The 24,594-nt window shown below is 43.4% G+C and overlaps 2 protein-coding genes across 5 annotated transcripts in view; one reads left to right on the top strand and one right to left on the bottom strand.

Moving 5' to 3' along the window:
• Positions 1-1,992: 1,992 nt before the first annotated feature.
• scn1ba (sodium channel, voltage-gated, type I, beta a) lies at positions 1,993-21,096 on the top strand. Of its 2 annotated transcripts, XM_076736959.1 has the most exons (6): positions 1,993-4,078; positions 14,207-14,373; positions 16,218-16,455; positions 17,522-17,663; positions 17,957-18,028; positions 18,874-21,096. In XM_076736959.1, exons 1-5 carry the CDS (start codon positions 4,024-4,026, stop codon positions 18,021-18,023), a joined length of 669 nt encoding a protein of 222 aa, XP_076593074.1. In that variant the 5' UTR covers positions 1,993-4,023; the 3' UTR covers positions 18,024-18,028; positions 18,874-21,096. The 2 variants fall into 2 exon arrangements, with proteins under 2 accessions (XP_076593074.1, XP_076593075.1); XM_076736960.1 differs by having other exon boundaries at positions 13,555-16,455.
• Positions 20,677-24,594, bottom strand: part of gramd1a (GRAM domain containing 1A) — a 31,917-nt gene continuing 27,999 nt past the window's right edge. For all 3 annotated transcript variants that reach the window (XM_076736951.1, XM_076736952.1, XM_076736953.1), the window contains one exon: positions 20,677-24,500. In XM_076736951.1, the coding sequence (XP_076593066.1) occupies positions 24,399-24,500 (102 nt within the window). In that variant the 3' untranslated portion in view covers positions 20,677-24,398. The remainder of the gene's footprint in view (positions 24,501-24,594) is intronic.

Raw genomic sequence — 24,594 nt, 5'->3', positions numbered from 1 at the left:
TTTATCTGTCTGAGGAGCATTTCTAGTCATATATAACGTTTGTTAAACACACAAAAAGGTGGCAGGTTTAGAGCCAGCAGCTCCATCCAACAGGTCAAAAAGTACTATACTTCAAGTATTAGAAATATCTCTGGAGTATAAAAAAGTCATTACAAGTACACGTTTTCTTTCTGTGCTTAAATGAAAGTATATTTGACTTGTACTTTTGATGTCATTATACTTGAATTTATTAAAAATGAATATACTAATTCTGCAGTACTTAAAGTGATATTTCAAAGCGCTTTTTAAAAAAGTGTAATTATTGTAAGTGTGTTATAAATTATACTTAAATTTACTTTAAAAAAAGGGTACTAAATTACAATACTGTCAGTAGTAATGATGTGTACTTATGAAAAGTATACTTATTTTCAAGACCTTTGTAATACACTATTAGCATGTTTAATTAAAGAGTACTTTAATTCCATTTAATTTTAAGTCTATTTCCCACACAGTGGTGATATAATACAAGTACTGCAAGTGTGTTTTGAATGCTCATGAGTCTGGATTTCCATTGGTGGACTTAATTAAAGTGTGTACTTCAAGTATTACTGAAGCGGCACTCAAGGACTACTTGACTACACTTACTATACTTGAAGGTGACAAATTGTATTAAGTGTACTTTGAACATTCTTCAAAACATAAAAAAAGTAAATAAATAAACAGAAATAAAGAGATTTAAATATTCTCATAGGAAATAATCTTTAAAAAAAAAAAAAAGACAGCTGCCATTTTGAACTCCAAACAGGCTGCACCCATGGAGGGACTATGAGACAACAGGGCCTGAGGACACGGCCAGGCAGGAGACCTAAAAACTACCCATCACAGCCGTCCTGCAGGTGGGATATTCGCAGTACTGTTGCACGAGGCTGTTCCAGCTGGAGGTGCAGCTGACGGCTGAGGGCGGCGTGCTGTGTTTTCCTGCTTGGCTTCATGGTGGCACTGTGGTGTCACTGCTCCACCAAACCGAGCAGAAACAAGAATGAGGATTAACAGCTCCACTGTCACATTGACATGGTGGCACTTCGCCGTCTTTGACATTTGAAGGTTGTCATGACCGGTGATGAGGATTGATTTGCTGTTTTTCTGCCAAATGATGAATCACATCACTCAGAAGCAGAGCAGGAGCAATGCAAGCTCAGGGGACACGACAGTGACTGTGATTTGTGATTACTGTGACTAATGTGTGCTGCAGAGCAGTTACAGTACAGTGACCACAGCGTGTAACACCTCACAGCATGAATACAAACACATATGCTCAATAGATTTATGTATTTCTGGCATCCAAAAGTGGCTGAAAACAATGTCAAATATACTGAATGTTTCTTTTATTTGGTTTATTACTGTGTGTTAATGCTCTGAAACATTTTCAGGCCGTTTTATCTGATTTATGTATCCGTGTTAGGTCAATAACGGGTCAATAAAAGATCTATTAATGTTAGATAAAACAGGGTTCAACATGCTATTGTTTAGTTTTTCGGATGTCTTTGCTTTGCACTGCTTGCTCATTGCACATTTTGCCTCTTTACATTTGTCTATGAATCCTTATTTGAATACTTAAGTGATTTTTATACACTAGACTTAAGCACAAGCTTGCATTTGAGCCCACATGTTACTGTCAAATGACAAATAAACCTTTGATTCTTCACTCTGCGTCTGTCCTGTTTTTATTTTACACACGTGTTATGTTTTATTTTGGATTCAGTGTGTTTCGTAGATCCAAACTTTTCAGGAATCCTTCAAGCGGAGTAGTTCTGTGGACATCACGCGCCTGGTCCTCCTGTAACTCTCAGTGTTCCTGTGGTATCACTGACCTGACTTGTCTTTGCCAACACGTGGAGGTTTCTGGAAGGGATGAAAACATCACATAAAATCACTGTTGCCATAACGACGGCTCTATATTCTCCCTCCTCCTCCTCTTCTTTCTCCATCCCTCTGCTGCAATGCATCACACCCTCCCTCCTCCTCCTCCTCCTCTCCTGCGTGCACCTCCCTCCCCCAGCCTTCACCCATCCCAAAGACTGATTAGCGCGGCATCCTTCCACTGACACACCATGTAATTTCTGGAGTTTACTGATTTTTTTTCTCCCTCTCTTTCTGTGTGTGTCCCTCCGCTTTTCCTAATTTTGACGCCTCGCTCAGCATCTCCAGGGGGAATATGCGTGTCTCCTAAAGACATTTCCCGGCGTGCGTCTCCTCTTGAAGGCAATAAGAAGAAGAAGGACATTTGTTTTTTATTTTTTTTGCTATGTTGCGCTCGAGCCTAAAATCCCTCCGATGATACTCGGTGAGAGAGCAGAGGGACTTCCAGCATCTGGCAGCCGGACGTGGGATGGAAGCCGTCCATCTCTGACCCATCAATAGGAGGAGACGTTTCAAGGATATCAGTGAGGAAAAGCGGAGCATTTGTTTTGTTTTGTTTTTTTAAAGGGGGTTTGGTTAAGAGGTGACAGGTAAAAGGGACGCTGCGCTCCGCTGCGTTGATGGGATTTTTAAAAGAGGACAGGCAGGATTTTAGGCATTTATAGCAAATCCACCGATGCGAGGTTGGTTGAGTGTAGCTTCTTGTATGATCAGTTCAAACGCAAAGCCGCAGCGCCGGAATGCACAAAACGACGGCGCACTTTTTTTAGCCTCCGAAGACGCACAGAAGGTGGGCAGCGGTGTAAACAACTCCCCCTTAAGCTGCTCAGTGCATGCCTCTGAGACGGCTGTCATGTGCTGTTGACCCGTCTGAGCACCAGAGCCACCTGTGCCGTTGCAGCCCGTGAAACACCACGCGCACAGAGCAGCCAAACAAACCGTATGGTTTAACTGGTGCGCGCAGACAGCGGGCGATTTCACCTGAGTCTGAAGACTCTGCCCTCGATCGCTGCCTCGAGTTTGAAGGAGGGATATGTAGTTGTGAAGCTGCAATTAGGACTGTAGCGAGAAAGCAATAACACATGAGGCAATAACAGTAATAAATAAATAAATAAATAAATAAATAAAAAGTTGATAATTGTAATTTCTTCCCAAACCAAAGAGAGGTGGAAACAAGCGAGAGGACACTTCACACTGCTTCCATTTGCCATTTCGCTCGCACTGTGGCTCTATCCAGCACTGACCCTCCTTTTTGCAGGGGTCACATCTGCACTCCTACATGAGGGAAAAGTCAGGAAGTGCTGCTAAACGTTTCCAGCCGGAGGCGTTCATGCATGCAACATTTTGACATTTTTAACAGACTCTGCTGCATAGTCACCCTCAGCTCCATTGCACGACTCTCTCACACGCCTCGTCTTCCATTTTCAGCACCAAATTTCCACCGGACAGCTCAGCACCGTCCCCTCTCAAATCAGCCTGAGATATCGGTCTTCCAGTAGCTTTTAATGTGAATCACTGACGGTGCCATTTAATGAGCGGTCTGTGTGTCAGGACACTGGCATTATTTGGTGCATGCAGTCTCATTGTAGAGCTAAACAGGCCCCAGGGTGTGCCACAGAGTATAAATAGTTGAACAAAGGCCCTTTTGAAGCGACAAGAGGCCGAAACCTGAAACTTGGACAGATTCCTCCCTCTGGTAACTCTATACGCAGACACACGGAGAGGCTGGACACACTCTCCAGCAGCACAGTGTGATTCAGATCCGGAGAGGGTGAGGAGACACTGCTGCTGTCAGGTTTTTGAGGTGCTTAAGAAGACCAGATCAGCAAGAAGACCCACCCATTCCTCCGTCCAGCTCTTGTATCAGCTGGAGAAAAAAAAGGAGGAGAAGAAGGACACCCGGGCAGACCACACCCAGTGTCCCAGCAGCCTCAGGAAAGAGTCTCCTCTTCTAACCTTCCAGACTTCTAATCACAGTCAGGACGTCTTTGCTCATCACTGAGCTGGAATAGCTGCTGTACATCTGTCTTGTATCTCCCATTCTGGAGTGTGAGTGTGTGTGAGTGTGTGTGGTGTGTTTTGACGCCGTTGAGCACCGCCAGCAGTGTTCTTTCTCCTGTCAGGATGTCTGCAGTGCCAGACCTGCTGCTGGTACCTCTGGCCCTCCTGGCGCTTCAAGGTGAGTGGGCAGAGGTTGCGCACGCATACGGCCACCATCCAAACCCCCCGCTGTTTGTTACTGCTGTTGAGGTGTTTCCTGTTGTCTGATGCTGCCTCATCTGCCACTGTCTGCTCTGTTTGGAGGCATTTTTTTTCAAGCGTGTGTGTTTATAGATGGGAGAGTGTGTGTGTGTGTGTGTGTGTGTGTGTGTGTGTGTGTGTGTGTGTGTGTGTGTGTCCAGATGCAGATGTGTGGGTGTTTGTGGTTTCAGCATTGTGCTGGATTGCTTGCTAAAAGCCCAGATGTTCAGGGTTTTTTTTCCTTTTTTTTTGAGTAATGAGATTAAAACATGTGGCAGTGTTGAAATGGAGGACACACACACACACACACATGCACAGCAGCACACGCGCACACATGCATGCACATACAGCATCCGTTGTGTATTCAAAGGTCTGGAACAATGTAGATTATTCATTTCTCCCTGTGTGTTGCACTGGGGCACAGAGGTATCCTCTGATGTGTGTGTTTATGTGTGTGTTTGCAGTTTAGCCCTGCAACTAACTCATTATTGATTCATCTGCCACATTTTTCTCCATTAATTTGTCTTATATGCGGTTTACAAAATAGCAGCAAAGAGTGAAAATGCCTGTCACGACTTCCTAAAGGTCATCAAACGTCTGACCGAGGCTCTAAAACCGAAAGATGTTCAGTTCACAGTGATATAAAACCTGACAATGGAGAAGCTGGAGAACGTTTTGGAGCATCTGCATGAAAAATTGGTCCAACGCTTGATTTGAACTGATCAATTTTCTGTCGCTTGACCAATGAATTAATGGTCAAATCGTTTCATCTTGAGATAAGATGAACGGATCCTCTCAGTGAGTGAATGCAGCGAGTGATGAGTTTTTGTTGTTGTTGTTGTTGTTGTTGTTGTTGTTGTGTTTCGGGTCAGGTCTCTACTGTACGTGCCCTTCACCTGAGTTGCCCTCAGCCTTCCCCTTCCTCTTGCTGGAATCTGTATCATTTGAGATTCATAATGTTGCTGCCATTCATCCCTTTACATCGTGAAAAACGCTGACTGAGCTACATAATCCATCACTGTTAAATCGCTGTCAGTCTCCTGACACCCGCAGGAGGAGAAGCAGCTCTGCAAGGATATAATCCCTCACCGGCCTGTCTTAAGAAATTTATGATCACAGCCACGGCTCTTTATTTATGGCCTCTAGCATTATTTGAAAATCAGCAGCTGGCATGCATGAAAAATGACTGGAGGCAATTTAAACAAGATGTAGATGTTAGTAAATGGGTGACAACCATGGACGCCAGCCGGTGATGTGTTCATTTTTAGATGAGACTAGACAAACAGATTAAACTTAACACATCTGCCCCTGCACCCCCCCTGCTACTGCAGGAAGAGGACGGCAGGTTAACAAATCACCTTCGTGTTTTTTATTCCAAAAGTTTGAACGTTTTTGTCCAAACCAAACCCAATTAAAAGCGAACATTTTTTAGGTGGCATGTTGTCATCACAAACAATCTAATTTTAAGCAACACATTAATAGAGCGATCACTATCAACCAGATGCCGGTCTGGCATTCAACACAGCCCCATAATCTGAAGAAAATCTAATCATTATTGTCTGTTGTTATTCCTTTACATGGGGTGTTAGTTTCTCCAAGAGATGAGGTTGAAACAAGCAGGCAGAGCTGCAGAAAGTGGAGCCAGGAAGCAGAGAGCGAGCAAAGAAGTGAAGCTTGGCAACAAAAAGTAAGAAGGTTACACAACCTCGATTGACAGGAATAGAGAGAGGAGCCAGCGGGTTAGTTAAGGACAGAAGTGAGCGAGCACATCTGGAGCTGGACGCGGTGAGGGAGAGGACATGAGATGAGACAGGAAATTGGATGGAATCGCCTAAAAGAGGAGGAGAGGAACAGATTGAGGCTGATAAAAACAACAGCTTGTGCTCTTTGTATTTTGAAATGTGCTTTTTACATGAGCTAAAAAAAAACCACGGGATGGAATTCAAGAAGTTTCTGGGTGAAAGAAAACAGATATTACCACAATCAAACACTAACCAGGGTGATCTGATGGTGATCACATGCTTCATCAGCCTAAGTTCCATCTGAATTAAGGCTGGCAACGGCGAATATAACCAGAAAAAGAAGAAATAAAGGGACAGCTCGCTCCAAAATACAAGGAAACAGACTTCATTTGTAGTTCATCCTGTCATAATGAGGATATTTAGTGATGCTCAAGGCGCCAAAAACCTACAAACGAAACTCTTCAGCTTCTCTCTTTCCAAGTGTAACATCGTGATCATTCACAATAATCTAAAGATCTCTTTGCAGCCGTCAGTTTCCTCCAAAACGAGGAGGCTTTAAATGTCACAAACCAAATGCTACTGAGCTACAGCTGATATCAATACGAACCCGTCTGGACATAAACAGGAAATCACATTTGAAAGAAGAAGAAAAGAAAAAGTCTCTTTTTTTTAACCAGACACTGACTGAAGATCAGAAGAAGCTGCCTCATCTGGCCACGTCGCCTTCAAAGTCGACACAAACTAAACAATCAATTGACGGTCACTTGCTTTCAAGCCAAAGCAGAGGCTCATAAAACCTAATGCATCCGATGCAACCTTAACTAATGCATGCAGCAGAGAGACTCTTTGTGTCCGCAGTTAAAGCCATTTAGTCTGCAAATGGCTCAGGTGTGAACTTCTGGTCAAAGGAGATGGCTGTCAGCATGATGTCTAAACAACCACACCATCTTCTCATTTGGATTCATGTCCATTCCATCACTCGGCTCCAACCGCTGCGTCTGCATTACAGAACATAAACTAATTAGACCCACTCAAGTGATGCACTGCAGCAAGTTTTTAAAAAGTGGTACGTATGATAACTGGTTTGTACTTCAGCTGACTCTGACTCATGATACTGTGAGTCTTTTTTCCAAATAGCTTAACTAGCACATTGACATAAAGCAGAATTTTGAGTGCTTTTTTTTTCCAGATTCTTCAACATTAGCAGCTCAAAGCTTTACTTCTGGCCAATCTTCGCCTAAAAGTTGAATAATTGTTCAGAATCTGAAAGCTTCTGTGTTAGAATTGAAATCGCCTTTTCTTCCAGTTGAGCTTGCTTTCAACCTCTGATAAAATACTGTGTCATCATTGTCTTCAGGGGTTATACACAAGCCTGTTCTACGACGATTGCAATGGCTGCTAGCAACATATAGGATGTCTGGATCCATATTTATTGCCTCGTAATTGTTGTAAACAAGGAGGTCTTGATTGATGCACTCCATCTGAGCGGCGCAGCGCCGTGAACACAAACATGCATGTGATTTTTAGCAGCTATCGCTCATTTGTGCCTCGTCTGCAGCTGCTGTCAGACTCTGAAGCCTCGAAGCTCATTCTGAAGAGAGTCTAATTTCAATTCTATTGGACGCTTTTTTTTTTATTGCAAGATCCATTCTAAGCCACGAATCTGGAGCGAGATACTGTGTCGCCGCACCCTAATTGCAGGCTGCGCGTGTCCTGCTAACTTGTGTCACGCACATGACAGACAAACGCACACACCTGAGCCCCTGCTCATCCAGCTGTGCCACAGAGGTCGGTAGCACCAGGGTGGCCTGTAGCTAGAGGGGCTTTGAAGGACGAGACGACCTTCCACACAGCTCAGTTTGTGTTTGCAGAGCTGAGAACTCATCGGTTTATCACGAGTTATTGTTAACACACCTTCAAAATAGCTGATTAGATGTTCTGCTCTGTACTTAAAACACTTTATTTGGCTCCTGTGATCAGTGTGAAACTGCTAAAGCAACTAAACTAAGCTGCTCTTGTCTTACAGTTTAATATAATGTTGTAATTAGATTGCTTCAAGTTTCTGAAGTCTAAGGAAAAAAATGTAAGACCCCTCTGGGAAGAATACAGTGCTATGAGTGCAGACCTGTGTATTGACCCACTGAATGCACATACTATTTTCAACTAAAGTAACACTTTTAATCAGCAGTTTTTCCCCAATATATCAGTTTGTAAAAATGCAGAATGTGCCATAAAATTAGTACATTTAAGACTCCTGCCTCAACACCAAATACTGTCGCTGTCAGGTAAAATGTTCAGGAAAAAAAACCCTCAAATGTGTGGACCGTGAACGCCTTTCATAAGACCAAGTTTCCAGGTCTAAATGCACGAATGCAAAAATCCCTCCGACTTTAAACTCTACACAGTAACTAGAGCTGCCACACAGCTGTGCAGCTTGCTTATTCATCACTGCAGAGAGTTATGGGAAACAGTGAGAAAATCAGCTGTAACAATCTCTCAAGAAAGGCGAAAAAAAAGCAGAGCACAGGGAGCTGATATCCTGGAGACAGACAGACCAATAAGAAGAGAGACATGAAGCTCCTAAGTGCGCTCACTGCTTCCATGCTTTATCAGCACCGATGACGTACCGCTTCACGCTGCCCGAACACTTACATGAGCACTTCTGGAAAGTGCTTGTGTGCGTGTGTGTGTGTGTGTGTGTGTGTGTGTGTGTGTGTGTGTGTGCCAGAGCTGCAGAGGGGCAGACCAGAACATTGTGAATCAGGACATGTGGCTCATTTTCTGTGTGCGGAGAGAGATTTTTGAACAATGTGTCACCTGTGTTGACAAAAAGGACCTGTGGTAGGAGGTCTGTGTGTGTGTGTGTGTGTGTGTGTGTGTGTGTGTGTGTGTGTGTGTGTGTGTGTGTGTGTGTGTGCATGTCCCTCCAGCTGGTAAAAGCCTAGTCTTAGAGAGCCGGATCCTGCGCTGGAGAAAGTGATACTGAAAGCGTGATTCAGTGGCAGAAAATTTAAGACCTCCTTTTCCAGCGACGGCGTATAGTACGTGTGGCTCACGAGCTTCTCATCCTGCTGTTAGATGACATTGCAGCTGCCTGTATCTGTAGGGCATTTGAGGGTCTTTCACCTCCTTGTTTTGGTTTTGCAGCCTGTGATTTTTTTTGTTTTGGTTGAGCTTAACTACTTTAGAAACCTTGTTACTCCAACAGCAGCAGGAGGCTGGTTTCAGCAGAAAAGGTCTAACGAGCTCACTGTACTCTACCTCCCCAGCAGGAAAAGTCAATGACCCCCTGGTTAACTTAGTGGAGCTTTTAGCAGCTGAAGAGCAGGATATGTAGGAGGTGGTGGTAACCAAAGCAGAGATTAAAGAGAATGAATATTGACCCTGTGTACAATTGTCAGCCGGCCAGATGCACAGCTACAAATACATGCTAATGTTGCTCCATGTCTGCAGGCAAAAACAGGCCTTAACAGGTAATAGAATGCTAACACGTTAGCCATATCAATCTTACAAGCCAATAAGATGTCAAATCAGTGCAGTTTCTACCCTGTTGTGCAGCTCTGCCACTAAACAGCGAACAGCACTGATTAATGCATCTTCAACATGGAATTGTGGGATATAATTCTTAAGTTTTCTCATCACAATTTGCGATGATCAGTCAGTAGAACTGGAGCACCTACGTGTAAAAAGGCCATCATTCATGTTATTAGTTCCAGCTGTGCGTTTCCTGCTTTCACAAGTCAGAATATCCGGCCGTGAAAAGCTTTGTAGAGACTATATTGAATATTGTGTGACGTGCAGAGCTCTGAATGTCACCAACAAGTTGAATAGAGCAGTGAGCCGAGGACTTCTTGAGGAAAGAATGAATGTGAGCCTTATGTTTCATTCTTCAAAACAGATTCCTATCTGTTATGCAGAACAAAATGTCATTGAACATAGATTACAAAGAGCCTTTGTGCATGAATTACAGAGAACAGAACTTACAACAGAAAGGAAGTGAGACTAACATGCACAACGTAGTAACAGATAATTAATAAAATGGGAATTTGAGTAGCATTATGCTTCCCTCAAAATGTATTTGCTGTTGAAAACTAGAAGTATATAAGCATTTACATTTTTCTCTATATATTATTTTCCAGAGCAAGAAGAGAAACCAAACTTTGCGAGAAAAATAAATGAATATAATGTGAGAAGGTTTTGGTTAACATCATCATGTTTTATTCTTGTATTGAGAGCGACTAAGTTAATACTTAAAGGGTAATTCCAGTATTTTCACCTCGGGTTTATTTTTACATATTTTGGTGGCTAAGTGACTAACAGGTGCCAAACTTTTGGAACTGGTCCAGCAGATCGTCTCAGCTGGCAGCTGTGAAATGGGCTGCAAAGGCTACTACATAATCTTCAGGGGAAATTGCGCAATCAGAGCACGCCCACTGCACTTGAAAACTGGAGTAGCTGCTTTAAGAAAAGCCATACAGACAGAAAAGCAGGCAGGGCTTCCTCAGGCTTGCTCCATACTGACAAACCAGTGTGCCATCACTTCACCCGCCACGCCGACATGACAGCTCTGTGGAGTGAAATGAAAGAGACGCTCACAGTGCAGCGTGCTCCATTGCTCTACTTGTTCCAGTGGAAAGTCTCTTGCTTGGTGTCAAGGGAAATATCATGGATGCTTGGCATTTCCCCAGGTTGGGTATGCCTACAGTATGTGTTTGTGTTTATGTCGCTGGTAACTCAGCCATGGAAACAGATGTTGTCCTCCTTTGTCTCTTTTTGCTGTTGCTTCGTCCAGTTTTTTTTTTTCTACCTCTCTCTTTGGCCACATCAGCGAACAACCTTCATCGTTTTTGTACTTCCTTTAGCTCCCAGTGATATGATGGCATAGCTAAGCTCAGTGGGTGGACGGTCTTTTGTGCAGCTGAAGCTTTAAGTCAGTATTTGTGCTTTGTCGGCCTCAGGGGCATACAGCAAATGATATGAGGGATTAACAAGACAGCCCCCCGTCAGGAAAAAAAACCTCCTAATCTGCATTTTCTGGAATATCCGTTGCATAATCCTGAACCTCAGTCCCCAGATTACGCAATGGATTTGCATTTTTGATGCTCTGTGTGTATGTGTCCTGCTGCTCAGGCGGTTTGGTGGACTCTGTTTAGTCTGCACTTTGGATGTGCAGTTCCTTTTGTGTCTGCTCGCATGCTCGTCTCTCTCTCCCTCGCTGTGTCTTCTCGCTGTCTTCTTAACTTGCTGTCTCAGCTTCGGACAGTCAGCAGCATCCCTGCTCACCTTGCACAATCTTGCCTCTCTGTGCGTCACCCGCCTCCCTCAGGATTACTGCCTCACACTGTCCGTGTGCTGCTGTTACTGCTAGATTTTCATCTGTCTGTTCTTTTTTTTGTCCCCTTTGTCTTGCAACTTAAGGGCCCTCTTCTGTCTTCAGACGTCCCCTTAGTCCTCTTACTTCCTGTTGTCCGTCAAACATGTGCTTTGTTGTTGTTGTAATGTGTCTCCTCTGTCTGTGTTCCAGGTCTCACCTCCTTTCTCTCTGAGCAGTCAATAACCCATCTCAAACCCCTCTGTGTTTTTCTGCATGGGATCTCTTGCTCTTGTGTCTGTCTGGTGTCTCTTTGCCTTTCTGTCTTTCCACCTAGAAGCTGATATGATAGAGTCCCTCACAGACTTGAGTCAAAATATCATTGCATATTAATGTTTAACCCAACATTTGCTGGTGTCTATTAGTTGATTTCCTGAGAGATTTTACAGGGGCATGAAGTGATGAATGACTTTCATCGACCTCTATTGGCAAACGAGGATTAGCTGCAGCACTGACAGCTGGTGCATCTCACAGCAGCCTGTAATCAACACAAACAGTCAAGTCACATTTGTAACAGGCAAAAAAGCTAATTAGAGCAGAGATTAAGCCAAAAAGCATAAAACGTTATGTGCATTGCTCTCTGTGAATACCTGTCCTCAAAGCAGTTCAGCAGAAGTTTTTGCAAATGGTGTTTGCCTCAGGTCTGCTTGTTATAATCTAGAGGTCCTCAACAGACCCGCCTTCCTGAAAACCTGAAAACCCAAGACCCTGGCCTGAACTGAACCCTGTTTGTAGGTCCAGACATTCAAGTTTTCCTCACTTGAGTTATTGTGGTGGATGTCATGTCTTTGTACAGGCTTCTTTAAAGGGTTCATTTTCACAGTTTTGGACTTTGTTTCTCTCAACAGTGACAAACTTGATGGTAAAAAAGAAACACTGAAACAAAATTTGCATTTGATTAATTTATACAGATAAGTAACATCCTTTTGAGAATAATTTCCAGGAATTAACTTGTTGCTGTTGCAGCAAAGAGTCACAGTGGAACAAGAGATTGAGCTCAAATGCAGACTAAAATGAAGAGCTGGTGCAGTTCCATAAATGTACTAAGATGAATGACAGACAAACCCAAGGCTTACGGGCCGATGAGACAGATGAGGATCAAAATCAAAGCAAACAAAATCCCAAAAAAGGGGAGCAGAAGTCTAAAGTAAAGTTCAGGGAAAACAAAGCAAAATCTTAGAAGACAAGAACACTGAACACGAGTGGTACAAACAGATAGGGGAACACACCGGCTTAAATACACAGAGGAGGGAGGACTAAGAAGGAACAGGTGAACACAATCAGACGATCACACAGGCAGGAAAACACAGGAAGTAAAGCCAAATACGACACAAAAGGTAAACCCTCAACATAAAACAGGAAATACAAAACCAATCAACTCAATCATGACCGTATCTCTGCAAATAAGCGGGTGAGAGCTACATTACTACTGATGGGAATGATGTCCAAAACTATGAAAATAAGGCCGAGTTGTATAAAGCTGATATCAATCTTAATGTCTTCAGGGGACCCGAAAGGTCCTGATGAAATGAGATCCATCATCAATAATGCATGCTGCATTTTTATCCATCTGAACAAAATGAAACCAATTACTTGCTTGAATGTGGCTTTGGTACAAGCACTCAGGATATTTGAGACTGCAGGACATTTAAACTCTGCTCAGGTCCACTGGAAGCACTGAATCCAGCTCAGTCAAGGTCCAGCTCGGGTTTAGACGTCCTCGGGTTCGGCTGGGTCAGGGTTCTGTGTTTTCAATGCACGGGTCCATCTCTTGTTTTGATACAATAGCGATGAGTCCATTTGCTTTTGATTTAATATGTTTGTGCCTGTGAAGTCTGACATTATGTTCTTAACTTTCTCTTCTCCTCCTTCCCCCTTTTTCTCTCCCTCTTCTCTCTCTGCAGTGCATCAGCCTCTTCTAGGCCTCTTCCCTCCTGCTTCCCCATCTCTCCATGCTCTTGCAAAAATGGCTGTTACTACTGAAGCCTGTGCTAACTTTCTGTTTCTTTCCTCCTCCCTCATTCCTCCCCTCCATGTTTCTCTGCAGTGTGCTGGCATTTCTATTTGCATAACTCTTTTAATTCTCACTTTGGTGCTGCGATATTTGTATCTCAGGGAGTAAAAGAATAGATCTTTGTTTTTATATTTGTATACATGAGGCCATGGACGATGTGCAGCTTCCGTGAATCTAAACCAAACTTTCAGTGATTTCAGTTCATCTTGAGTTCATCTGATCAGCATTGTGTTTCCTGTCCTCTCCCACATCTCCCTTCCCCCCCATCTTGTGATTTGAAACAAAAGCATCCCCAGAGGTCAAAGTTGAGAATAGCACAAGATCATTGGCTGAGAGCCAACCTGAGGCCTCAGTGGAAACTGCAAGGTGCAGTGTGAGAAAGAAACATTTGGAGTTACAGGTGTGTAACTCCCGGCCGATGAGATGTGTCATGGTGATGATGGCATATATAGACTCACGCTTCTATATATGAATTTAGCTCAGCTACCAACTGACAGAATGCAAGAAACTAGTATTGCTCACTGCAACCTCTTTATTTCCCCTCAGTTTCACAGATTAAAAACACCTCAAATGTAAATTACTACAAAACTGAAAACCAACTGAATCAAATTCACAATGATCCATGAATGAAATGATGAGTGGAAATAAAAAAAAAGCAAGAAAAAAGCGTATGCCCGTGACAAAAGAAAAAACATGCATGCAACGGCCATTGGGCGCAAGCACGCAAATATACAAAAGTTACACGAGCTAACGTTGTTTTGTACAGTGCTGTTTAGATAGTTTGCCTGCAAGTACTGAGATAATGGAAAACACCAGAGCTCTGCCCGTGTAGCAACCTCTCCCTCAAGTCACGGGTACATGAAAAGAGGATGATGGCCACCCAGTGAAGTGATACAGGAGGTTTCTGACTGTGTGCTCTTCATCCTTTTCACTCTGTAGCATCTCTGTGCCATGGAGCCTGCGTGGAGTTGGACTCGGACACAGAGGCCGTTGCCAACGAAGGCTTCAAACTGGGCTGCATCTCATGTAAGATGAGGGGCGAGGTGCCCGCCATAGCCAGCGTTGACTGGTACTTCAGAGCTTCAGACGAGACCGAGTTCTCGCATGTGAGTAGAGACACGAAATGCGACGACATCGCAGAGCAGTGACGTCATTGCAACAAGAAAGAGTCGTGGCGGAGAGGAAGAAACAGTCCAAAGCGTGGCTTCATGTCACAAAGATGATGGTTAGGGCAGAAACACCAGCAATTTGCTGAAACATCTCTCTATGCAACACAGGCTTAAAATCCAGGAATGCCATGTATTCAACACTCCACGTGCACGAGTACCACAGCCTCCTGACCAAGCAGCATGTCCGTTACTGCGGGTAAACGATAGAACACCATTAGCTACAGCCACCTCGACTACAACCGATCAATTAAGAATCGGATCAATAAGAACAATCGCTAATGGTTTTGTTAGAGTAGTCTAGCTGTTTTCCCCTCGATTAGAGTCAGAGCACATATTTAACGTACAGACATGAGAATGGTATCAAACTTCATTAAATTCTTCTTCTTTTTCAAAAAATGCAAGTTGTTTGAGGAAATCTAGGGCAGTAAATCAATGTACAGTTTGGGGGTCAGAATGGAAAACACATCAACCTTTAGCTTTAGCATGATTTCTCTCTATGTACTGCTTAAAAATGGAGCGAGAGACTCGAACCAGCCTGGACGCCTGGAAGAGAGGCTGCAAAAAACATCCACGGTGCTGGTTTCTGTGTAAATTTGGAGATCTGAAATGGAATTTCCTCCCCGATATAATGAGTAACTGTGTATCCAGATAAAGCTAACTAAAATCAGCACAAAGCCCCAAATGCATTCATCACAACAAGGTCGTTCGTCTCCTCTTCTGGGAAATGGCTGCAATGCATTTATCATGAGAGAGAGCAAAGTGCTGCATTTTTCATGACAGCCCCCCCTTTCTGTTGACTAGAAGACAGTACATTTGCTGGCCCAAGGAGTACTCACCAGGCAAAGCAAAGAGGCTATTACAGTATGTGCTTATAGTAGGAGAGATCCCATTAGCCCATTTATAATCCGAATGCAGTAATTGACCAGGAAGCGAGGGGAAGCCATAACTGCCGCTCGGTCGATGTGAAAAACAGCAGCAGTGGTGATGTGGGGACCAGCAGTCTGCTTGCTCCAGGATGGAAGGAAAACCCGACCAGCACCTACCAGCATCCAGCAGGAAACAGCAGCTTTCTGTCCTCGTTTTATGTGTCCATGTAAACAAATGGGACTACAGGCCACACGCAGACATCAGTCAAAATCGCACTGCGTTCTGCGTTGATGTGGAAAACGTCAAAGTTCACCAAGAGAATCAAGTGCCAGCTGCTTGATCTACTTGAAAACTTTTTCGATCCCCGTGACTTTTAACGTAGACAGCGGTGGAAGAAGCAAAAGGAGTAATAACATGATAAAAGCTCTGTAAAGGTTCTGCACTGAAAATGTTGCTTAAGTAAAAGTACAGTAACGTTTTAAAAGAGAAGTATATTTATCAAAAGTATCAAAAGTAAATGTGCTCTTTATACAGTGTTATATTAGTGTTTCATATTAAAATTGATGCATTAACAATAAGCAACATTTTAACGAGGAAAAGTCCAAAACCAACAAGAAAAACTATTTAGAGCATCAACGAGCCACAAGCACTTTTTCATTGTGATGAACACACGCTCGATCCTGCTGCCATAAACACTCAGTAGAGGATGAAGTGTCTATTAATCTGCGGCTGAAAATAGTCCCTAACTGATGCACTATTTGTTCCTGTTTGAGTAATGCTTCAGTAGGAACCAATGGGCTCGGAGCAGATGGTCTTTAAACATGCCTGAAACTCTCGTCATCATTTTGCTGAATGTTGACTCATTTCGCTTTGCCTCCTTTTCAACGAAATCCCATTCTGTAATCCTCTTCCAGTTATACAGCTATGACAACCAAGCGCCCGAGATCATCGACCCACGTTTCTACGGCCGTCTGGGCTGGAACGGCAGCAAGAACACCAAGGACCTACAGGACGGCTCCATCTACATCCTCAACGTGACCTTCAACGACACGGGGACCTACCAGTGCATATTCACCCGCCTCCTCATGTACACCAACTACGAGTATCAAACCAACACCACCAAGACTATCAACATGAACGTGGTGCCGCAACGTAAGGACAGAGGGGAGGGGTGTTGTACAGCATGTTTGAGAGGGGGCGGAAATTAGCCAAAACCACTGTGAGATTGCATTTATTGGTCAGTTTTATTGTTCCGGGACATGATTTATCAAACTTCTAATGACACTTATGAATGAGTGAAAGAGACAACTTTAAATTTACAGCAAACCTCAAGACTAGCAGAAACTTACAAAGACTGACCAAACCATACGTAAAGACCATCTACACCAACTGGCAAAGATTTTTTTTAGTTTTTGACACCAGGAAGGAGCGTAAATCTCACAACTAAGTAAATAAACTCAACAACCAACCAAAAAATGTTGCCGTTCTATGTTTCTGCAAACCATGGATATGTTCAAACTATACGTTTCTTAACGTTGAAATTTAACATTTCAGGTTCAAATTTTATGTTGTGACAATGCTGTGGTTAAGGTTTGGTTCGGTTTAGGCACAGAAACCACTTGTTTAGGGTTAAGAAAAGAGTTTGTCACCACAAACACGGCTGGAAAATGTCCCGACGTCTCCCCAAAAACACCTGGTTTAGTCGCTTCAAATACAACTCAAACAGTTGTCTGCCGCTTAGCAGTCGTCTCCAGCTGTCAGAACACCACATCCGATCCCACTCCTGATGAAAAACTCAGTTTATTCACATGCAGCAGTAATCTGAACCACATCACTTTGATACCTACTGCAGGTACATTGATATGATACGTACAAAATGTACAAATTTAACAAAGTGCTTGAATTAGCACAGAGGTGTCCCCCATGGCTCAATGCTTGGTCCTCTGAATTTTCATGGCTCAAAGCAGGCAGAGTCACTGGTGTTGTTTCTTTTTGTTTTCTTTTCTAAGCTGAGCAGCAACCTTTAAAGTAATTGTGAATGTCAGCTCGGTTAACGGTATCCACAGCAGCCAAGGTCGTGAGTTATGACGACGTTGTTTTAAAAATATACGGCCTGGGCAGCCCACATCCTTTCCATAGTACAAATGACATCCAGTCACCTTTCCACAAGCTTGCGGCTCCCATATATCTCAGCCTCTGTCCCCCTCTGTCTCTCCAGTCACCAGGGGACTTGCATCCATCTTGTCTGAGGTGATGATGTACGTCTCCATCATCGGGCTGCAGCTCTGGCTGGTGGTTGAGATGATTTACTGCTACAGGAAGATCGCGGCAGCAGGAGAGGAAGCTCTGAGAGAGAGCGCGTACGTAACACACACACACACACACACACACACACACACACACACACACACACACACACACACACAGAGCCAGTCTCTCTCCGGTGCCAGTCCTTTATTTTCACATCCTGCTAGGCTGTCCAAATGTCCTGATTTCCCACCAACCGCTTTCACAATCTGTTTCAATCTGCTCTTTTCAAAATAACAAACATTTTTCTATTTCCACACTGATCTGATGTCTTGCTCTGATTCTGCTCCACTGACCTCGACCACCTGTTTTTCCCTCTTCTCCTTTCTACCACTCTTTCCTTCAGGGCGGAGTATTTAGCTATAGCGTCTGAAAGTAAAGATAACTGTGCAGGTGTGCAAGTGGCAGAATAGCACCGGTAGGTCTGGATTCTCTCTAAACTTGATGTCTGAGTTCAGTTTGGTTGTGTGCTTTCCTTTTGTTTGTTTACAAAGCAGACGCTTATACAGTTTGTTTACACCTGCTGCCTTGTTACCACCACAAGAGAAGATCTGGGTCCAAAGTTCTATGTTTTCAGTGTCCACCTCTGTGATATGTTTATTTTACAACATTCAGCTTTTTACCGTTGAAAAATATGTTCTCTGTGCAGCTACTTAATATGTCAACAGGGCCCAAATCTTCGCGTTTTGGTCCCTTGGCTCAGCTTTGGCCCCTGGTTCTCTTACACTTGTGACCCCTTAATGTGAAGCAATGTCCACATTTAGCCGCATGTCTCGGAGATATGAGCAGTTCAAATGAAGGCTGCGCCAGATGCCTGCCTTGTCAGGTGGAAATCTGCTCCACCCACCCATCGTTATTACACCACAAGGATCATCAGCTGGTTTTAAGAAAACATGGGCGCCATTTTTGTAAGAGTAGACTTGGATTTTAGCCCCCAAAACACATTTTATTAGACAGCACTCTCAATAGTTGAGTACCTTCTTTGTCCCTCCGTCAGTTAAATAAATTGTGCCTTCAAATTACTTCATTTATTGGTCCAATTAAATTGCATCATTACTTTTGCTTCCATTAGCCTTTCTCCCACCTCTTTATCCTTTTGCTATGCGTCACTTCAGTTTAGAGCAGTTTCGTTTTTATCTTGGACGTCTGAAACACGTTTATTTGGATATTAGATCCTCAGAGATTAGAGCCAGTGAAAGCTGAAAGTCTTTTCATAATTTGTTTTCCTGACACTTTTGTGTATTTTTTTTTTTTTTACTTCAGGTCAAGGAAGAACTCCAAACTGCTTCCTTGAGGAATCTCACGTCCACTCTCGCGCCCTCTCCTCTCACCATCACTCACCTCCCGCCATCCTCTCCACACGATGGAAAAATGGAGCCAAAGAGGAGAAAGATCTGTGGAAAGTTTTTTTTGTGACTTCCTGCAAAAGGATGGAAAAGGCTGAACTGTATCCCACTCTGAGGGACGGGAGGGATGCATCAGGTCGTGGTCCAGCGGAACCACCTCCTCCAGCTGGGGGGGGAGAGAGTTGTAGTGTATATACACGTGTAGAAGTATGCACAAATAACCTTTGAACACATGTAGAGTATATTATAGGCCTACGTTGTATATCCACTATCTGCATGCTTACGAGCTTTTCAAAAGGACCGGCATCATGCTTCTGATGTTCTGTCACACTCGTGTTTCACAGTTTTTAATCAGTTTTGTCATATTTCCATTATGTGTTGACATCAGGGTTTGACCGATACAGGTTTTCCAAAAGCTGATTGTTAACCGAACTGGTGTCAGTGTTTCCCTGAAGGTTTATGAAGCTGTGGTGCAAATAAAAATAAACATAAAAAAGAAAAATCAAATTGCTTAATGACAGGGAAAAAAAATTACTTTCAAATACCAGTGAGATAAAATTTGACTGCTAATTTTCTTTGGAAAACAATCTGATATTTTGCTCTCATGCCAAATAATTACAAGTATTTGGTATTTTTCTGCAGAATTTTAGCCTAAAAGAGGCACATAAAACAGCATTTTGACAAAATGAGACACAATAAATGGAAAATAAAAATTAAAAAAAACAGCTTGATAATAAATTGGTAAACCAATATCAATGGTCCAACCCCGACTGACAACTTATCAAATGTATTTTTCTTCTTCAAATATTTCTGATATTGGCAATTAGAGATCACAAAAATGTGAGATGAACTGTCACTTTTGGCACAGTGGTGAAGTTCAGTGAGTCACGAATGTTGTTTCAGGTGAAAGTCGTTGCATTCGGTTTGATCTGCAGAGATTTGAGGCCTCAAAAAGGGACCTGCAGTCGTAGCAGGACACACAGGAACTCGTAGCTTAAACTCACTGCCAGTCATGTTTTTAATGTTTCTGGACTGGAGAAGCAACTGAGATGAGATCCTGTTTCCTTGAAATTCTCAGACATCACAGTGATGTTTTTACCGTTTTCCTTGATCCCGAGAGCTCAGAAGGATGAATCAGTCAATTTCCGTGCATCAGCAATCTAAAGCTGCATTTCAGTGGAATTCCCTTTTAATGAAAGCATGACGACAGGCCTTTTCAGCAGATTGAGTTGACAAAATGACAAAATCTCTCACTAGATTCATGTGAGGAGGAGTGAAAACAGAACCAAAAAAAAAAAAAAAAAGCTTTATCAATCTACCTGAAGTGACATTAAAGCATCACTTTCAGCTGAATTTGTCCACAGAGGAAACTTTGGAGGTGAAATCTCAAACGTTTAAGTGTCTTTGTTGAAACTTAAGGGCTCGGCAACTTGCTGTGATCTCACTGCCGTGGTCGCGAACGCACCACAAAACCTGTCCAGAGTGCCTCCCAGCATGAAGCCTGTGGAAACCAAAAGGAAGGAGGAAAGAAGCCTTGTTCTAGATCTTTAGAGTAGCAGCTGCTCTTGCTTCTCTTTCCAGGCAGCCAGTTACTCTTGGCGAACACTAGAGGGCAGCCAAACACTGCCGTTCTGCATGTTTACTGTTCATCTCTTTTGTACCAAACCTGACTTTGACACATTTTGAGATACCGAGAACGGGACACACACATGTAAACTGAGAAATGCATACAGAACAGCTGCATGATGGGATGAAGAAAGGGACAGGCGTGTGATTTTTTTTTTGATTCAGTAGACTGTTCAATGAGACGCAGGCTGAAAAGAAGCTAAGAGAGAGAGTGATATTTCCTTTGAAGTCATCTTCTACATCGCTTACCGACTGAAGGATTTGCTTTTGAGGCATGCGCCAGTTTACATCATCCAAACACCTTCTGCTGCACGGATGAACCACCCAGCGAAACGAAAACCACACTGCTCCCCACGTCGTTGGTCTGCTTTGTGTCCACGTGTTTTCTTTCAGCAGCGAATAAAACTGTAGTTCGTGTGTAGGTGTGGAAGTGTTGCTTGCCAAAAAGAAAAGAGATGGAAAAAAAATAAATAAATAAGGAAACGGAAAGAAATAAAATTCTTGTGAAAAAATCTGCTGCGTCTCATTTGGATTCTTTGGATCTTCCATAAATCATAAACGTGGCTGATATGCGTCGAGGCCACCCCTTTAATCTGATTGGTCATCCCGTAATCCTAAAGCATGATTGGCTGTCTGTTCAGTGAGAGGCGGACCTTAGTTGGACAAGTAAACTTGAATGTGCTTTTTCTCAGGTTTACATTATGGTAAATTTTGTTCTTTTGGGTTTTTTGGGTTTATGTCACCTGTGGTTTTAGGAACATGAGATTTTCTGACATGTTAAGTCAAATAATAAAAATAAGAATACAAATAGCAATAATGCGACACTTTATTCTCTTTCAAATTTCCTCTCCTGCACTAGACACTCTTACCTTTTCAGACTGATGGTGTGCAAAACAAGCAAACCTCATCCAGGTCACGTCTTTGCTGATATTTTACCAGCACATTCAGGGGCTCAAACTGGTCAAACTGGCACAAATCAGGACGTCAAGGCGAGTTCCTGAGTCAGTCCTTTCATCTTGTGACTGGATTATCCCGAACAGAGAATTTCTTTGGATAAGATCACTGTGAAGTTCCAGAAGCCGATGGCTCGTAATGTGAAGAAACGTCCTCGACTTAATGAAGGAAAAGCTTTCATCTTCACAGCTGGTTCCCAGAAGATTTGTCTGTGACTATTTTGATAATCGATCAAAGGTTTTAGTCATTTACCAAAAAGATGACGAACATTTCTCAAATGAAAGCTGCTTTTCTTTGTCATAGATGACAGTTAACTGAACGGCTTTGGGTTATTCAGACAGAAGAAGACATCTGAAGACGTCACCTCGGACTTATTTTAGCGGTTCTGAGACTAAATGAATACGTTGGAGCCTCTCCTGTGCTTCGTTTGGTAAATAAAACAAGACAAACATCAGAGGTGGTGAATACTTCTAATAGATTTCTACTGACTGAAACTGGTCCCTGTAATGCTGATGGGAACTGAATCAATCAATCAATGACTTGGGTTATTTTTGCTAAAAAAAAAAAAATGCTAAAAAGCTAACTGGCTCCAGCTTCTCAAATGTGAGTGTTTGCTTCTTATTTGTCTTCAGTGATAGAAAACTGAGTATTTGGGTGTTTTGGACTGTTGGCTGGACAAAATGAATAAACTGAATGCATCAGCTTGGGCTTTGGGACGTTGTGATGGACGATTTTTGGAATTTACAGACCTTTTCTGGACCACATGAACCAATAAGCAAAGATAAAAATGTGAAACGTGAATCTTTTCAAGGTGGAAACACACACAAACTCAAAGATGAGCGACGAGTTGTTGCATGTTTTACAACTTTTCATTTCTCTCCATGGCGTGGTGTACAATCACATTACAGTACATTCTCATCCCTGCTCCTGCACCGTCTCTTTCTCTCCCTCAATCTACCCCCCCCCCCATCCCCAACCCCACCCTCCCTAAATAAATATTACACCCTTTGTTATCCGCGGATAGCCATGCACAGCATGGCCCACATGCTTCTGTAGCCGCCATTTTCAGTGAAACAGAGAGAGAAAGAGCGGGTGGAGGGGAAGAGCACACAGAGGAAAGAGAGGAAGAGTGAGGATGAGTGATGGGAACAAGAAAACAAAGCGGGAGTACAGATGGGTGACATGTTTTCACATCATCAGAGGCCAGAATCGAGCGGACGGAGAGGACTGGCTGAAAATAAGCAACAAAGAAAGGCGACCAAATAATAAAGATAGAAAATGAAAAAGGAATAAAAAGAGAAAAGCGAGTGAGTCAAATTAATCTTATAAACACACACACACAAAAAAAAACAATACTGCAAAACAGATTCCCTTTTTCTTCACCTGGGCCCACAAAATCCTGGTTGGTCCTTTTGTTTCGAAACGCCCGGCCCAGCTGGACAACAAAGTCGCTGTTCTTTCTACCTGATCGAGTCTACGGTAAATCCTGAACGGTTCGGGTCTGGCTCCGTGATACAAAGAGTGAGCGACCACATGTGGAAGAGAAATCTCCAGAAACAAACTGAACAAACGCCAATATGAAAACGTAACATCTGAAAATGTAACATTGAGGACTCCTCGTGAACACGCACGCACACATCTGTCAAGCCAACGTCTTCTTTGCTTGGGTTCTTCACTGCCTCTACACACATTCACACACAAGTCATCATTATTATTATTATATACTACTTTGAAACATTCAAAAAGTACTAGAATCACTATTGTCATTATTGCTGTGACAGTAATCCTTCTCGTGTAGCTCTTCTTGGTCCGCACCGCAACAGCAAATCAGAGCACAAAATACCAACGAGTGACTTCTTAAGAGCAGGACAGGACTTCAGATCAAAAGTCATTGGTAATAATAAATACTCAGACAGCCAAAGAAACAGCTGCAGCTCGCTGTCCTAACAAACGACCCAACGCGCTGATTTTGAAAAACGATAAAACCCAGACCGGACTGGGAGAGCGGGAGGGTGTTTGGGATTTATCCTCAGATGTATAATCTACATCTAAAATTAAGGGAGAAATCTAAAGTGTCTGGTGTTGAAATGTTCCTCGTCCCCTTTCGCAGAGGTCCGACGGCCTCCGAGGGGGCTCGGCTCGGACGTGGAGGAGCAAACCCCGGGCGGAAAGAGCGAGAGGGGCGGCCTGCTCCTGTCGGCGCTCTCCCCCCTCCTTCCGGGTGTTTGTTCGTCACATCCGCACAGCAGGTGGTGGCCCCTCTTTTCGTATCAGCAGGCGTTCACTAGAGGCAAAAGGTACGTAATTGTTCCCAGGAGTAGGAGGAAGAGCTCCCAGAAATCACTGATCCCCTCCCACGGCACCTATGAAATGCATGTCAGAAGAGCACTGGAGTCTGTGATAGTCATAAAATGGGAGGAAAATGAGGGAGGTCTGAAAGAGAGTTATTCTGAAACACAGTAGGCCTTTTTTGAAATGTTTCTTGAGGAGTGGATGGTCTGAGTCGGCCCGCCAGTGGCCTGCTTCCATACAGTTCATACAGATGACTTGCAGCTGTAGGTAAATTATTGCTGTGGTCCTGATAGCTTCCAGTCTGAATGAGTTCACTGAAGTTGTTTCTGGTTGAGGCTGAAGGCAAATGCTGCCACTTCAAGTCAGTCAGGTGAGGAGAGTTGTGGGTAATGTGCCCCCGCCCGTCCCTCGCGCATCCCACTCGTGGTCGTCAATTTTGGAAACGAGGGAAAGAGCAAATCGTGTCCTGATCCATGTTAACCAGCGCCCTCTTTTCTACCAGAGTGTGTTCAGAGATGGGAGACAGTGGGGGGGAAGGGGGGTGGTTATGGTGACCAGAAGAGGCAGGACTCAGGCCTCAGTCAGGGTCTCTGTGAGGGTATCTTCAGGGGGATCCTGCTGCACCTCTGGGACCACGATGCCCCGGTGGAGCTTCTCTAAAGACTGCTTCATCTGGGAGAAAAACATGGACAGGGTGATGGAGGAGGGGGTGAGAGAGAGGTCGGGTCAGATACGGCTGTGACGATTCGGCACATTATGCTGCTGA

Source organism: Chaetodon auriga, chromosome 8, assembly GCF_051107435.1.
Source record: "Chaetodon auriga isolate fChaAug3 chromosome 8, fChaAug3.hap1, whole genome shotgun sequence".
NCBI classification, from domain to species: Eukaryota; Metazoa; Chordata; class Actinopteri; order Chaetodontiformes; family Chaetodontidae; genus Chaetodon; species Chaetodon auriga.
This window is presented reverse-complemented; position numbering and strand designations above follow the sequence as displayed.